The sequence below is a fragment of the Artemia sp. Qi Xiang Cuo genome, chromosome 21 (assembly GCF_049724085.1).
Source record: "Artemia sp. Qi Xiang Cuo chromosome 21, ASM4972408v1, whole genome shotgun sequence".
Lineage (NCBI taxonomy): Eukaryota > Metazoa > Arthropoda > Branchiopoda > Anostraca > Artemiidae > Artemia > Artemia sp. Qi Xiang Cuo.
Genome location: NC_142814.1, coordinates 933,555 through 947,397, shown reverse-complemented (window position 1 = coordinate 947,397; position 13,843 = coordinate 933,555). Strand labels below are relative to the sequence as shown.

The window sequence follows — 13,843 nt, the reverse complement described above, 5'->3', positions numbered from 1 at the left end:
CTCTGAAATCATGTACACCAGGTTGCGTGTGCCATATATGGTAGAACTGTGCAGCACACGTGAGGTTCCAAGATGTACAGCAGGTGGCGGGAAGTGGATAACCTCTCGCTTTTCCTGAAAATATGAGTCACGTCAAATCAAAGTAATCACGTCAAATAGCGATTATTTTCGATCTGAAAATTCATTTTAAAACGTATTCTATAGTTTTGTTTTATGTGGGCTGTAGTTTGCGAAATATGATTTGATTAGGGAAAGAACACTTTTCCTGATAAGGAAAAATCAGGAAATCAATTTTTAATAAAGAAAAAGGCCTCATGCGCAGTTTTTGAACACCCCAAACTAAAAAAAAAAATATCGGAAAAGGTTGGCTTTCAGTTATGAATTGACCTAAGCTGAGTTGAGGGGGCAAAAACATTTTTATGTTCATCTGTTTAATACTTAAAAAAAAAGGGGAATGGTAACCTCTACAGGTAGGCTTAGAAACTCTTTTGTAGCTGGTCCAGTTCAACAGGGGTTCTTTCTTAAGAAATTTATTTTTATTTATTAAATTAATCAATGAATTTGGTACTTGTAAGATATAGCCCCTACCGCGCAAGTTGTTCAGTCATTGACGTATTATAGAACCGGTTTTTTAGTTAGTTTCTTTCAACTTAGCGTGAGACAAGACAAAGAGAAGTGGCAGAACAGATGGGCAATATATAATTTGGGCTTTATATTTGCAGATTAGGTGGGGGTAAAGTATTTGGACAGTTTGAAGTTAGAAAGCAATTCTTACTACATAAAATGCAGAATAACTGTACCTTACACATGAGGCATGCAAACCCGCTAAACTTAACACCCACCTCCACCCTAATGTGCAAATATATAGCCCTAATTTGTTTCTAAAGTATCATATTTTTATCTTACTTTGGTATATCTCATTAGGATTGAACTTCAGAGAACATATTAAAATAATATTAAGTAGCTGGCATATCATACAAGTAGCTAAACATTAATACATCATATCAGGCATTTTCGCAGTAATTTGATTCATGTAGGGGGGCTCTCACCTAGTCAGATAGTGGATCTGTCTTGATCAGTTTCAAACTGAATCTCAAAACAACCTTGATTTTGGAGGGGGGGGGCAAAAAAGGTATATTAAATGAAAATTGTGGTATAGAAAGTTGTTCGGAAACATGTAACAATTATGTGTAACAGCAGGGTTCGGACTTGCCTATAAATTCAAATAAATTCCTATATTTTAATGAAACTCCTATTAAATGCCTGTGTTTTGGCTAAAATCCTATTATTCCTATATTTTTATCTAAAGATCACCAAGAAAATTGCTTATTATTTGCAATTTTCACTGCTTGTTAAGTAAGCCAAGATGTGCTTTTCTTTGCTTTTTACTCTGCTTGTAGACTGTGCTGTCTTTCGGTGTAGATTGATAACTAATTACAACTGTTGAGCAGTTTGAACTTAACTAATGCTTTGTGTTGGGATTAGTAAGCTGCTTCTGCCTGGGCTATGCTGTTGTGTTGACTTAGTAACCTATGCTTTGGTTTTCGTCATGTTGGGCCTGTCTGAAATGAGTGAAGATCAGTATATAGGTTAGCAGTCTCTGTTTAATGAGACTGTGAGTTCTTGCGACTTATGCGTTTCCTGGCTGAACGAAATAAAAGGCTGATGCGAATACGGCCCAGTTTTGGACATATCCACTATTTTACTTTTTATGGCCTTATAATCGCGGGATGCTATTTTGCAGGTGATGCTTGGTAATTAAGTATGGGGCCTACCAAGTTCAATAGTTCATGGCTTGCTAAGACGGATTGCAGAGGTAGAAAGATTGGTGAATGGTGTAAAACTGGGAACGACCATTACTCGTTCTTTTGCAAACTATGCTTGAGAAATCTTGGTTGCACAGCTGGGGTTGCTCAGCTAAACCAACATGTGCGATCTGCTGAACACAGAGCCACAGTTACTGCTCAACCACATCCACTTCAGCTTCACCTGACCGGACAATCTCGAGTTGATGAAATCACCAAAGATAAACCATTAGTTGGTACAAACATGTTTTGTGAGTGTGATACTGCTTATAAAGCTGAGTTAATATGAGCACTTCAGACGGTACAGAGTTCCATGTCTGCTAACTCTTCAGACCATGTTGTCGCAACCTTCCTTGCGATGTTCCCCGGTAAGATCCCCGACGGAATGTCCCTATGTGCAAAGAAACACACGTATCTGATCACCGATGCGCTGCATCCTTCCTGTAAGCAAAAGCTTGTGAAGGACATTCAGTCATATTTTGTACTAGAATATGACGAGACAACCAACAACGCTGGTATAAAAGAGTTACTTATACGTCTTCGATATTGGTCCTCATACAGAAACGAAATCCAGAGCAGACATTTATGCACAAGTTTTATGGGCCACGCAACAAGTGATGACCTATATAGGAAGATTGTGTCAGCCATTGAACAGAATCAGCTGCCACTTGAAAAACCGATCACGCTTGGAAGTGACGGACCAAAAGTCAACAATAGCGTTTAGAACAAGTTCAATGCCGAAAAAAAGAAAGTGACGGGAAAGGGAATGTTGAACATTGGTACTTGCAACATCCGTATAATTCATAACGCTTTCTTGAAAGGTCTTCAGGTGTTCAGAGAAGAGAGTTCCGACTTTGTTATTCTTGTGCATTCATTTCTTGACGGCTGCCCTGCACGTTGTGAAGACTATCGAAAGTGCCAAAAGAAATTAGGAGTGCCAGAGAATGCTTTCATGCAGCATGTCCCAAGCCGCTGGCTGACGATCGGACGTGCCCTCGCTAGAATCATGCAGCAGTGGCCGGCAATCTTAGAGTGCTTCCTGAACTTCGTGCCGAGTTAGAAAAAACTGAAGAATCTTCTGTCCACTCCCAAATTTCTGAAGATTGTGGCTTATATTAAAAGTGCGACGATGAAGGCCCAACTCCAGTTTGTTCTAGCCTCAGCAAAACTGTTCATGAGTTTCATCCAACTGTTCCAGAAAGAAGAGCCTCTCATTCATGTTCTGCACTCAGAGATCAAAAGACTAGTTCTGACGCTTTGCGGAGGGGTCTTTACTTTAGATTTCGTGACCGAGACTGCAAATATCTCACCAGAAATGTTGAACCTTGCTGAAAAATTTGCAGAAAAGCCCATAGTTTCAGAAAATGTGGAACGAGCTTTTGGTGAGAAAGCAACACTGAAAGACAAGGACATTTTCTATGTCAATGTGCGAAAACATTTTATTGTGGGTATTTGCCATATTTTGAACAAATGTCCTCTGGAAAAGGATTTTCTCGAGGCTTACGCTGTTTGAGTCCGATCAACATGAAGGATTCAAGAAGCATTGCAGACATAGCGGCTGTGGCACGCGAGATTGCGATTGGAGTAAGCTCAGACGTCGCCCAGGCTGAGTGGCTGCTTTTGCGAAAGGAAACTGGAACCCGTGAGGACATTACTCGGATCGATCATTTTTGGAGCCATTACTTTGGACTAGTGAATGAGCGCGGGCACAGCAAGTAACCGGAACTTACCAAGCTTATCAAAGCGGTGCTGACGTTGGCACATGGCAGCGTAGATGTTTAGCGTTGGTTCTCGCGTTCTGATAGGATTCTTGGTGAAGACCAGGCCTTGATGTCTGAACGCGTTCTGGATGCGAGACTCTTGGTATATGACACGTTGAGGCTTTATGGAGGAAAACCAGAACGGTTTGTTATTACAAAAGAGCTGTTGAATCTTGCACGTTCCGCACGGTCTCGGTATCAACAATATCTGGACGAAAAGAAAAAAGAAGAGCTATCTGAGAAGGAAAAAGCAGCTTTCGAAGAGGACAGCAAGCGGAAGTTGCAGGAGGTCCACGACAAAAAGAAAGAAATCGAAGACCTGGAAAGCAAAAGGAAAAACTTAGAGCATCAGAGCAAGAAAAGAGATACTCTACTTCAGGAAGCGACCGACAGAATGAATAAGGCTGCCGAGTCCAACAGTTGCATAGACATTGTGCCCTAGCTGTTTCTTTGCTCGAAGGAGCTGTGAAGTCCAGAACAAGTGAAAGAGAGCAGATGGCGGAATCTGCGAGAATGGAGCTGTCTCTTGCAAAGAGAAAAACTGACCTCATCGAAATTGTTGCCCAAGAAGCAGCAAGAGTGATTCCAAATATTTCACCTGTATCAGTCAATCGTTAGCACAGTATTTGTATCTGATTTTGTACAGTTTGTACTTAAAAAAAAAAAAAAAAAAAAAAAAAAAAAAAAAAGCGCAAAAACTCGGGAAATGACGAATTTATGTGACCAGGCATCCCACGCCATCTACTACAGATCTGATCCCGAGGGTTTCCGAATCCTATATTTTTCCTGTATTTGGGCACGGGAAATCCTATAAAAATAGGACAGAGTCTATAATTTGAAACGAACAGACCTGTCCGAACCCTGTAACAGTGGCATAACAATTAATTTTATAACAATTATTGTAACATATAATTGCCCGCGAGTCGTACACCTATATGCACGCACAGTACCGAGGAATTGGCTGCAATAATGTAATAGGCGTCACGTAATATTTTTGGAAAGCTAAGTCCGCTCCGTCTGCTTAAACAAAATAACTTCTTTTTATTAATTTAGTCCGTTATGTTCAAGCTTGTTTGCTTCCAAAAATATTTTCAAGTTTTATTTTAATTTCCGCAATGCGTCATGTAATTTTTACTCATAGTGAGAAATTGGAGCTTTTAATATCAAAGTTATTTTCACAAAACTTTGGATGCCCTTTTTTTCTTTTTTTTACAAACAGCTGCTTCTTAGAAGCAGTGTAAAAACTTGAAACACGTTTCTCCGCTTTTCTACTTCCTTTTAAAAACATGTATTGTCACAGCGCCTTTTAAATTGACATAGTCGAAGTGGAGGGGGGAGGGGAAGTTTATCGATTATTTCATACGCATAACTGTGGCTAAGTAATAGGCTGTTAATGTAAAAAATGGTGACTTCTAAGAAGCTGCGATTAAAGAAGGGTAACATTATTAAATTAAAATCAAACTTTAATAAGTTAATTTTAGTTTACATTGATATCACTTTAAATTCACAGTTTTTTTTTTTTGTTTTTTTTTTTAATTAAAATATAAATAATTTGATGAGTAAATGCCCCCCAAATCTTGATCCAAGCAGATTCAATTACCAACTTGTGGAGAATACCCTCCCCATGAATCAAATTACCGCAAACGTGCCTGGCGTGGTATTACATCTTCCTTCAGAAAGCTAAATTGACTGAAATTGAAATAAAAAAAAAAATCGATTTATACGGTTAATTAAAATCGGGTTCCTTTTCTCTTCTTGCCGAACGAGGTACTATTACCTAGTTGAGTATAATTTTCAATTCAGATGTTTCAAAGAAGTTTTCATTTTTACCCTTCAAATATTTTGTGTGTATTTTTAGATTTCCCACCAGAATCTTCGCAAAGGAGGAATTTAGGGGGGGGGGTATAAAGGCCTCCGTCCCTACTGTTTGTGTATGTACATATGATTTTCTTGTTTAGGTTTACTTGCAATCATTTAATTTTTCAGGGAAGATGTAAACGAATTATTAAAAGACGCAGAAGACGGTACCTTCCTTGTTCGTGACGCATCTTCTGGCCCTGGTGAATATACCTTAACCTTGAGAAAGGGAGGGTCTAATAAATTGATAAAAATATGCCAACATGGAGGCAGATTTGGCTTTGTTCAACCATACATTTTTGAAACTGTAGTTGACTTGGTTGAATTTTATAGAAGGGAGTCACTTGCAGAATATAATCCTGCTTTGGATACAAGATTACTTTATCCTGTTTCTAAATTTTACCAGGTTAGTGTTTTCCTACTTCTTCTTTTAACTTGTTACTCTATTCTTCTTTTTAACGATCGGATTATTTTATCCTGTTTCTAAATTTTATCAGGTTAGTTTTTTTTAACTTGTTACTCTCTTCTTTTTCTTGCTATTCTTAGTAAAGTCAGAATCTTACGATCGGATTACTTCATCCTGTTTCTAAATTACATCAGTTTATTTATGTATTTATTGTTCTACTTCTTTTTTACCTTGTTACTTACTTCTGTTTAATACTTCCAGAACAATCGTGAATCTTACAATCTAACTAAACTAACAACAGCTCACTGCAGCACCAAGCCACCTGAGGTCAAGGCAGATATGCACGCTCCTCCTCCATCCCAATATAGTCAAAACCTCTGTTTTTACATCCTCGCGAGAAGTTCCCTTTCCCCTTATATTTTTCCTTGAAACATCCTACTGGTGTATTCGGGGACAACCTGCTTATCATTTGACCTACGAAAACGATCTTTGGCAATCTGTCATCACAGAACCTGTCCGTGCCTTACAATCTTATAATCCATAACTTTGTCCTTTTTTAATTCGGTTACTCTGTTTAATCGGGTTACAAACAAAAAAAAATTTAAACAAGAAAAACGGGTTTTAATTTTCTATAAAGCAGTGAAATACAAAACAATTAATTATGCACAAAAGCTCCGAATATTTCGGCCCCACATCCGGGAGCCTTTCTCAACAGAAAAAAATAAAATAAATAAATAAAATAAAAAAACTTAACTTACATCACAATAAAACATACTAAACACATAAAGAGAAAGAAAAAAAGAAAAAATATAAATAAATATGTATTTAAATGATAATTAAAACGAAACGATTTTGGAATTAGTTTATTTACTTTGCACTTTTCTAAAAACTTTTGTTGTGTAATTATATTGGCATGTTTTTTTGCTAAATTTAAAAATAATAAAATTGAATTGGTCTTTTGCCACCCGTAGGCTAGACGTAAATAATTTCTTAGACCACACTGCTTTTCCATTAAAAACAAAAAAAATTTTAAACAAGAAAAACGGGTTTTAATTTTCTATGAAGAAGTGAAATACAAAACAATTAATTATACACAAAAGCTCCGAATATTTCGGCCCCACATCCGGGATACTTTCTCAACTGAAAAAAAAAATAAAATAAATAAATAAAATAAAAAAACTTAACTTAAATCACAATAAAATATACTAAACACATAAAGAGAAATAAAAAAACAAAAAATATAAATAAATAAGAAAAAACAAAACTCACATATTAAATAAACACTTCCATGCACTGAATGTCTATAATGATTCAACTCGCCTACTCCCAGTATATAAATGGAAATCTATCAAAAATGAAGAATATATTTATACTTAGATCAACACAAGAAACGGTCAACTAACCCCCTGGCCCAGAACCCCTAATTACATTTCACAACATCATGAACCAAAATATTAAGTACAAATTGAATGGATTCTTTTCGGTGCTAGCCTAGCTGGAGTTTGTTTATTTTTATCATAATTTAAACAATTCTGAACTTTGTTCGTAAGGTCATCTTTCGTTTCAGAAATATTATTAAAATAAGTACTGGTTGAATATCTTGCCTGCATTTTAATTAAACTATAATAAATTGAATTGATCCTAAATTCCCCTTCATCTTTATTGATACTAGTACCCCCAAATATTATATTTTTTATTTCTATAATTTCCCTGAAGCTTTGTAAAAGTCCTACAGACGTATCTACTATTTTTGTTTGATCAAATAAAATACTGTGATGAGGAAAATTATAAAGATGTTCTGCAACAGCTGACTCAAACGTTTCTGGTGTTTTGTTTTGTTTAGAGCGCAATCTATTGCATTCTTGTGTTGTTGTAGCCTATTTTCTAAAATCTGTTGCGTTCTTCCCACATAAAATTTACCACAAGAACATGGAATTTTGTATACTCCCTTTTGCAAATTTCTCGGTACCTTGTCTTTCCCTTTATTTAACAACGAGCTTATATTATGTCATGATTTATATTATGTGCTGTATTTATATTATGTTTTTTTTAATTCTATTCTAAATTTTTTGTATAATACTTGGATAAAAGGCAAATTTATTCAATGTTTTTATCGATTTTACCCATCTTCTTCCAATATTCTTGTTTCCTTCAACTTTTTTTTCCTTTTTTCAATTATTTTAGATATCATATTTTAAAGATGGCCATAGCCTATTAGAATATCATTAATAAAAATAAGTTCATTTCTTATGTATCCTGGTGATGCTAATTTTAATACCCTGTCCACTAAAGAAATAACCAACCCCCCTTTTACCTGGATTGGATGATTTGATGTGAAAGACAAATAACGGTTGTTACTAGTCGGTTTACGGTAAATTGAAAATACTAGTTCGTTATTATTTCTATGGATCAAAATATCTAGAAACGGTAACTTATTCTCTGTTTCCTTTTCAATTGTAAAAATTAATTCTTCTCCCAAATTATTTAAATGTTTCAAGAAACCTTCAATTTGTGATTCCCCGTAATTCCAAATAACTAAAATATCATCCATATATCTGCCCCAAAATTTAGGTTTTAAAAAATATGTTTCTATAGCTAAATTTTCAACATACTCTACATAAATATTTGCTAAAAACGGACTTAAAGGCCCTCCCATTGCTAAACCCCTAATTTGATGGTAAAAATTATCTCTAAACGTGAAATAGTTAGTATACCTGCTAGTTATTCTGACTAAATTTAATATAGTTTCCAGTTCAATTCCCGAAGATAATTCTTCTATCTCATTTTTTCGTTCCTCAAGTGTTTTGGATAAAATACTAAACGATTTATCAAAAGGAATATACGTATACATGGATTTTATATCAAAACTGAACAATCTAGATTCTTCTGATATTTCTACACTTATAAGTTTATCTTTTAAAAATTTTTAGTTTTTTATATACGACTTTTGAAGATATAATAATGGTTTAAGTGTCATTGCTGCCCATTTCTCGATTTTTACCGTTGGTGAATTGGTTGTTGAAACAATAGGTCTTAAGGGGATGCCTGTTTTATGTATTTTTGGCAAACCACATATTCTAGGGCTAACTGATCACCTTGGAAAAAATTTGTGATAAATCTGGGGTGTGATACTTCCGGTTGTTTTAGGGCCTTCTAAATATTTCCTTAATCTTTTAACATACAAATCAGTTGGGTCAGAGTTGAGTTTTGTATATGTTGAAGTATCACTTAGAATTGTTTCTATTTTACTATCATAATCATCTTATGATATTAGAGTCGTCACAGAGACGACTCTGTGTCGTCTCTGTGTTGCCTCTGTGTCGTAAATAATTTCTTAGACCACACTGCTTTTCCATTAAAAACCAAAAAATTTTAAACAAGAAAAACGGGTTTTAATTTTCTATAAAGCAGTGAAATACAAAACAATTAATTATGCACAATTGGCAAAAGACCAATTCAATTTTATTATTTTTGAATTTAGCAAAAAAACATGCCAATATAATTACACAACAAAAGTTTTTAGAAAAGTGCAAAGTAAATAAACTAATTCCAAAATCGTTTCGTTTTAATTATCATTTAAATACATATTTATTTATATTTTTTCTTTTTTTCTTTCTCTTTATGTGTTTAGTATGTTTTATTGTGATGTAAGTTAAGTTTTTTTATTTTATTTATTTATTTTATTTTATTTTTTTCAGTTGAGAAAGGCTCCCGGATGTGGGGCCGAAATATTCTGAGCTTTTGTGCATAATTAATTGTTTTGTATTTCACTGTTTTATAGAAAATTAAAACCCGTTTTTCTTGTTTAAAATTTTTTTTGTTTTTAATGGAAAAGCAGTGTGGTCTAAGAAATTATTAATCGGGTTACTTTATCCCGTTTTTTGTTTTAATTCTTGTATTACTTTTTCTTATTTTACCTAGTTACATCTTCTCCTCTTTGGGGCAAGGGCGTTTCCAGGATTTTTTTTTCTGTGGGGGGAGGGGGGGGGCACAAAAAAATTGTACACAACGCATCAAAAATTTATTTATATGCATTTTTGTTGATTTTTCAGTAAACCCCTCCCCCAAAAAAATTTGGGGAAGGGGTCAAACCCGATACCTCTCACCCTAGATACAGCCTTAATTTGGGGCACAGTTTGTAGCTTTCAAGACAATTCAGGTAACTGTTGATGAGGCGGAATGTCAATTTGTAGGGGGAAGGATTGCAGGAGGCACTTACCTGAAATTATTAACTTTATATTAAATGAAAGTAATTGTTTTAGCTTTAACGAAACGAAATTAATGAATTGATTTAATGAAACTAATTAAAGAATTCAGCGGATTAATCGTATGAACTGAACTATTTTAATGAAACCAGTTAATTACATTAATTATTCCACGGAGAAACTTCAGTCTCGTCTTAATCCTACAAAAACAAAGATTAATGATTTGCGTAACTTAAGTCACCAGATGTTGCTGTAAAACTGGTACAGTCTTTATGTGTTGAATCGCTGGAAATTAACCATGTCCGTTTTTCTCTGATCCTTTTACTTTTGTATATATAAAGTGTTACTTCAACAAAATGTTGAACCCAGTTCAAAAGAGGGTGAGATAGAGTTATAAGCCTCAATGGAGTGTGGGGTAGTCGGTAAAATGGGCACCCTTGGCTTAGTCCTTTGTTTTCGTATCATTATGCTTCTAATTTTACTCAACTTTCAATTCCTAAAGACCCACTAAAGTACTTTTAGCAGTCGTTAGGACCCCTTGTCTTCGGTTCTTAGGACTTTTGAAGATTCATTGGACCCTTGTGATAAAAAAAATAACCTGTTTTGCTTGAAAATTAGTGTGAAACAAATTTTATGTAACTTTTAAAAAAATAAACATTTAATCCATGTCTGTAGGCAGGATGCAAGGTCGTATAAAGGATTTTTGAGGGGGGGGGAGGTATAATTGCAAAAACGAAAAAGTTCTTTTTTATTAATTTTTGTTACATTTTTACGAGTGGAGCAAAAATTTCGTGGTGGGGGGGTCAAACCTCCAGCCCCTGCCTCCTGGAAACGGTCTTGGCAGGATGGTAAAAAAAAAACACAAAAACTTATTTTGTTTTCTTTTTCATGTCATTTTTTGTACATTTCCAATCCCATAACCAAAGTTTTTGTCTTTTTTCACATTTTCTTATTATTAGGGGGTCCTAGCACTTCTCTAGGACCAAGCCGTCAAAGGATAAAGGGTTGAATATATTGAATAAAGTTTATTGTAAAAAGCCCTTTCTCATACTTAAAAGCAAAACGGTAAAGCAAAGCAAGAAAACCGTTTTCATGTCTTGTTCTTTCAGTTTTTGTATCTTTGCTCCCAGAACCAAAGTCCAAATTGAGCTTTTTATCCTAAAATAAGTTATTTTTAACGCCTAAGAGTCCTAAAACTGCTCTTGGGCTAAAGGTTCTAAAGTCTGTTCATTGGTTTTTGCTCTTTATAAATTGTTATTTGAAGAGCGTTGTCTCCTTCATTCGTCTTGAATGAGAGTATAAGAGTCAAAGAGTATAAGAGAGAGGAAACTCGAGTCTGCTTCTGATTGACTAAAAAAAAACGACATCTATCAAAATCGGTAAAATTGCGCATCAAATAACTCCATTTGAATTGCTGCAGCCAATATAACTATTTGCTAGGTTTACGTGTTAATAGTCCTAATTTGCTAGGTCTAAACTGTCAAGGGTGTTAATAGTCCTCTAGGTCTTTATAAAGTTGCATTTGAATGAGGATGTCTTCTTCATTCTTCATAACTAGTTAAAGGGTATACGAGAGAAAATTCGTGTTTACCTGTGATTGAACAAAGACAACGACATCTATCAAAACCAGCAAAAAAAAGTATTGCACAATTCCTTTGGAGTTACTGCAGCCGATATAGCTGTTTGCTAGGTTTACGTTAGAGAAAAGGGAAAGAAACAGGAAGTAAGGGAAGGGGGGTCAACATTCCATTTAGCCCTAGACGGTATTATACGCAAAACGGCACTATAGTTATATTTGATTTTTTTTTTTCAAAAACTAGCTAATGTTGTACATGCTAGACTAGCCCTATCTATTCTACAGCTATTTGCCTATAACTAAGTATATATTTAACTATTCTGTTTGTGTCCAATAAACTTAGACCTTTAATTGGAATCAAACTATTAATGAACTAAAATTAAGCTTGAGTCCTGCTGGGTAACAATCAGGACCATATTCAAAGATTTTTTCGGGGGGGGGGTTCTTTTGTTCAGATGGGATACACAAAAAATTACCAAATGCAGCAAGAATGTATTTTGTTCTCTCTATTATTTAACCAAACATCTCAATCACTTTTCTAATAGGCTTTTATTAATTTACCACTGCATTTACCAGTGGCTCCAATTAACTACACTGTGGGGGGACCTATTTTTCAAGATCTACTGGAGGGGCTTTTTTCAATGAAAGTACCCTAAAAGGGGAAATTTTTATATAAAAGTACCAAAAAGATGTATTTATCTAAATTTAGGGGGTAAATGCCCCTCTGCCCCCACTCTTAATTGGCAACACTATCATAAATATTCGTCCCGGGAGATCCTACTCTTTAATCATCAGAAAATTCAGCGTCATCGAATTTGCATTCATCTAAATTAGATCCATCAGAGTAAAAGAGAGATAGTACTTATAAAAGATTTCCTGACTCAAAAAATTCTTTTTATTTGCCTAAATTTTCAGCGGAAAGCACCTTTAAATGAGGGGCTATTAAATTTTTCCTCTTTTTACTGGATTAAAATTTCAGATAGCAGGTTTTTTCCATGCTGAGTTCTTTGTCTATCAAGGGATCAGGAATAATGTAGTTAGGTTATGAAAATACTTGACAGATGTAAACCAATTAGATTAAAGGAGCCTTTTTACCATGGAATTTTAAGAGAGTAATCTCTGTTTATCTTTTTGTGACATTCGGATAATCAGGTTTTCAGTTTCCTTGGAATTGATATTTAGATTTAATTAACTTTTATAGAATGATTCGGTTCTTGCATTATACACGTGGATAAATTTCCAGATTTCCAGATAATTGAGAAGGAAAAAAACGAAAGTTTAGGAATAGTTTTCCTCGAAAGTTTCAAGTAAATACAAGTTTGTTTCTGACTTTCATTTGTAAAATGAAGTTCTTTCTTGTAATTAAACATTCTCTAGAAACTTAGAAGAAAAAAAAATCGTTGGGGTTAACTACAACTTTCATTGGTTATTGATTTTTTTTTTCTGAATATAAACCCCCCATCCAACATATGTTCATGATATGTAAATTCCACAAATTTGCCTTAGATTAAGGTTTATTGTTTGACTTATTTTTTATCGTTTTTTCCTCTAGAGGAAAGGGGAGGGATCCCCTTTGAGATTGATGTGGTAGGAACTCCTCCCAAAAATTTGAAATCTTCTGCCTTAAAAGGGCGCTTTTTCGTTCCCCTGACCCCTGTCCCTCGCAAAAAGAATTATCTAAAAACATGTCATAAATGCGACAAATCAGAGAGAATATTTTTGGAGCAGATTTTTGAGGGAATTTAAAAGTGATTTAAAGGCAATCACCATATATATATATATATATATATATATATATATATATATATATATATATATATATATATATATATATATATATATATATATAAGAAGGCATATGGGTTATCAGCCCTACTCATGTTAATTTTTGCTCGTTTTGAGTTTGACTTGGCTATTTATTTTAATTTATGTTTGTTTTGAGTTTCATTTATTTATTGATAGTGATTTCAGATAGGTTTAAACTTGGAGGATAGTTTTACTTTATTTCTTCTCATTTTTGGCTTAATGGAGCTCTTTACTTATCTTTTGAAAACTTGTCTTGTGGAAAAAGTTTTTTAAGCTAATTTCTTTTCGTTTTTTATGGGTTCTGTCTTTCATGGAAAAAATAGATATTGCATATCTTTTCAGTTTTTTTCTATAAGAATCCATAGTATGGGTTGTCATTTTTATGTTGGAGAACTTTTTCAATAATTTTAATCCTGACACAAACAGTA

At 34.4% G+C, this 13,843-nt stretch overlaps 1 protein-coding gene across 1 annotated transcript in view; it reads left to right on the top strand.

The window, feature by feature from the left end:
- Positions 1–13,843, top strand: part of Pi3K21B (phosphatidylinositol 3-kinase regulatory subunit alpha) — a 293,295-nt gene that overhangs the window by 257,196 nt on the left and 22,256 nt on the right. The window contains exon 14 of the mRNA XM_089106583.1: positions 5,552–5,828. Within this exon, the coding sequence (XP_088962709.1) occupies positions 5,552–5,828 (277 nt within the window). The remainder of the gene's footprint in view (positions 1–5,551; positions 5,829–13,843) is intronic.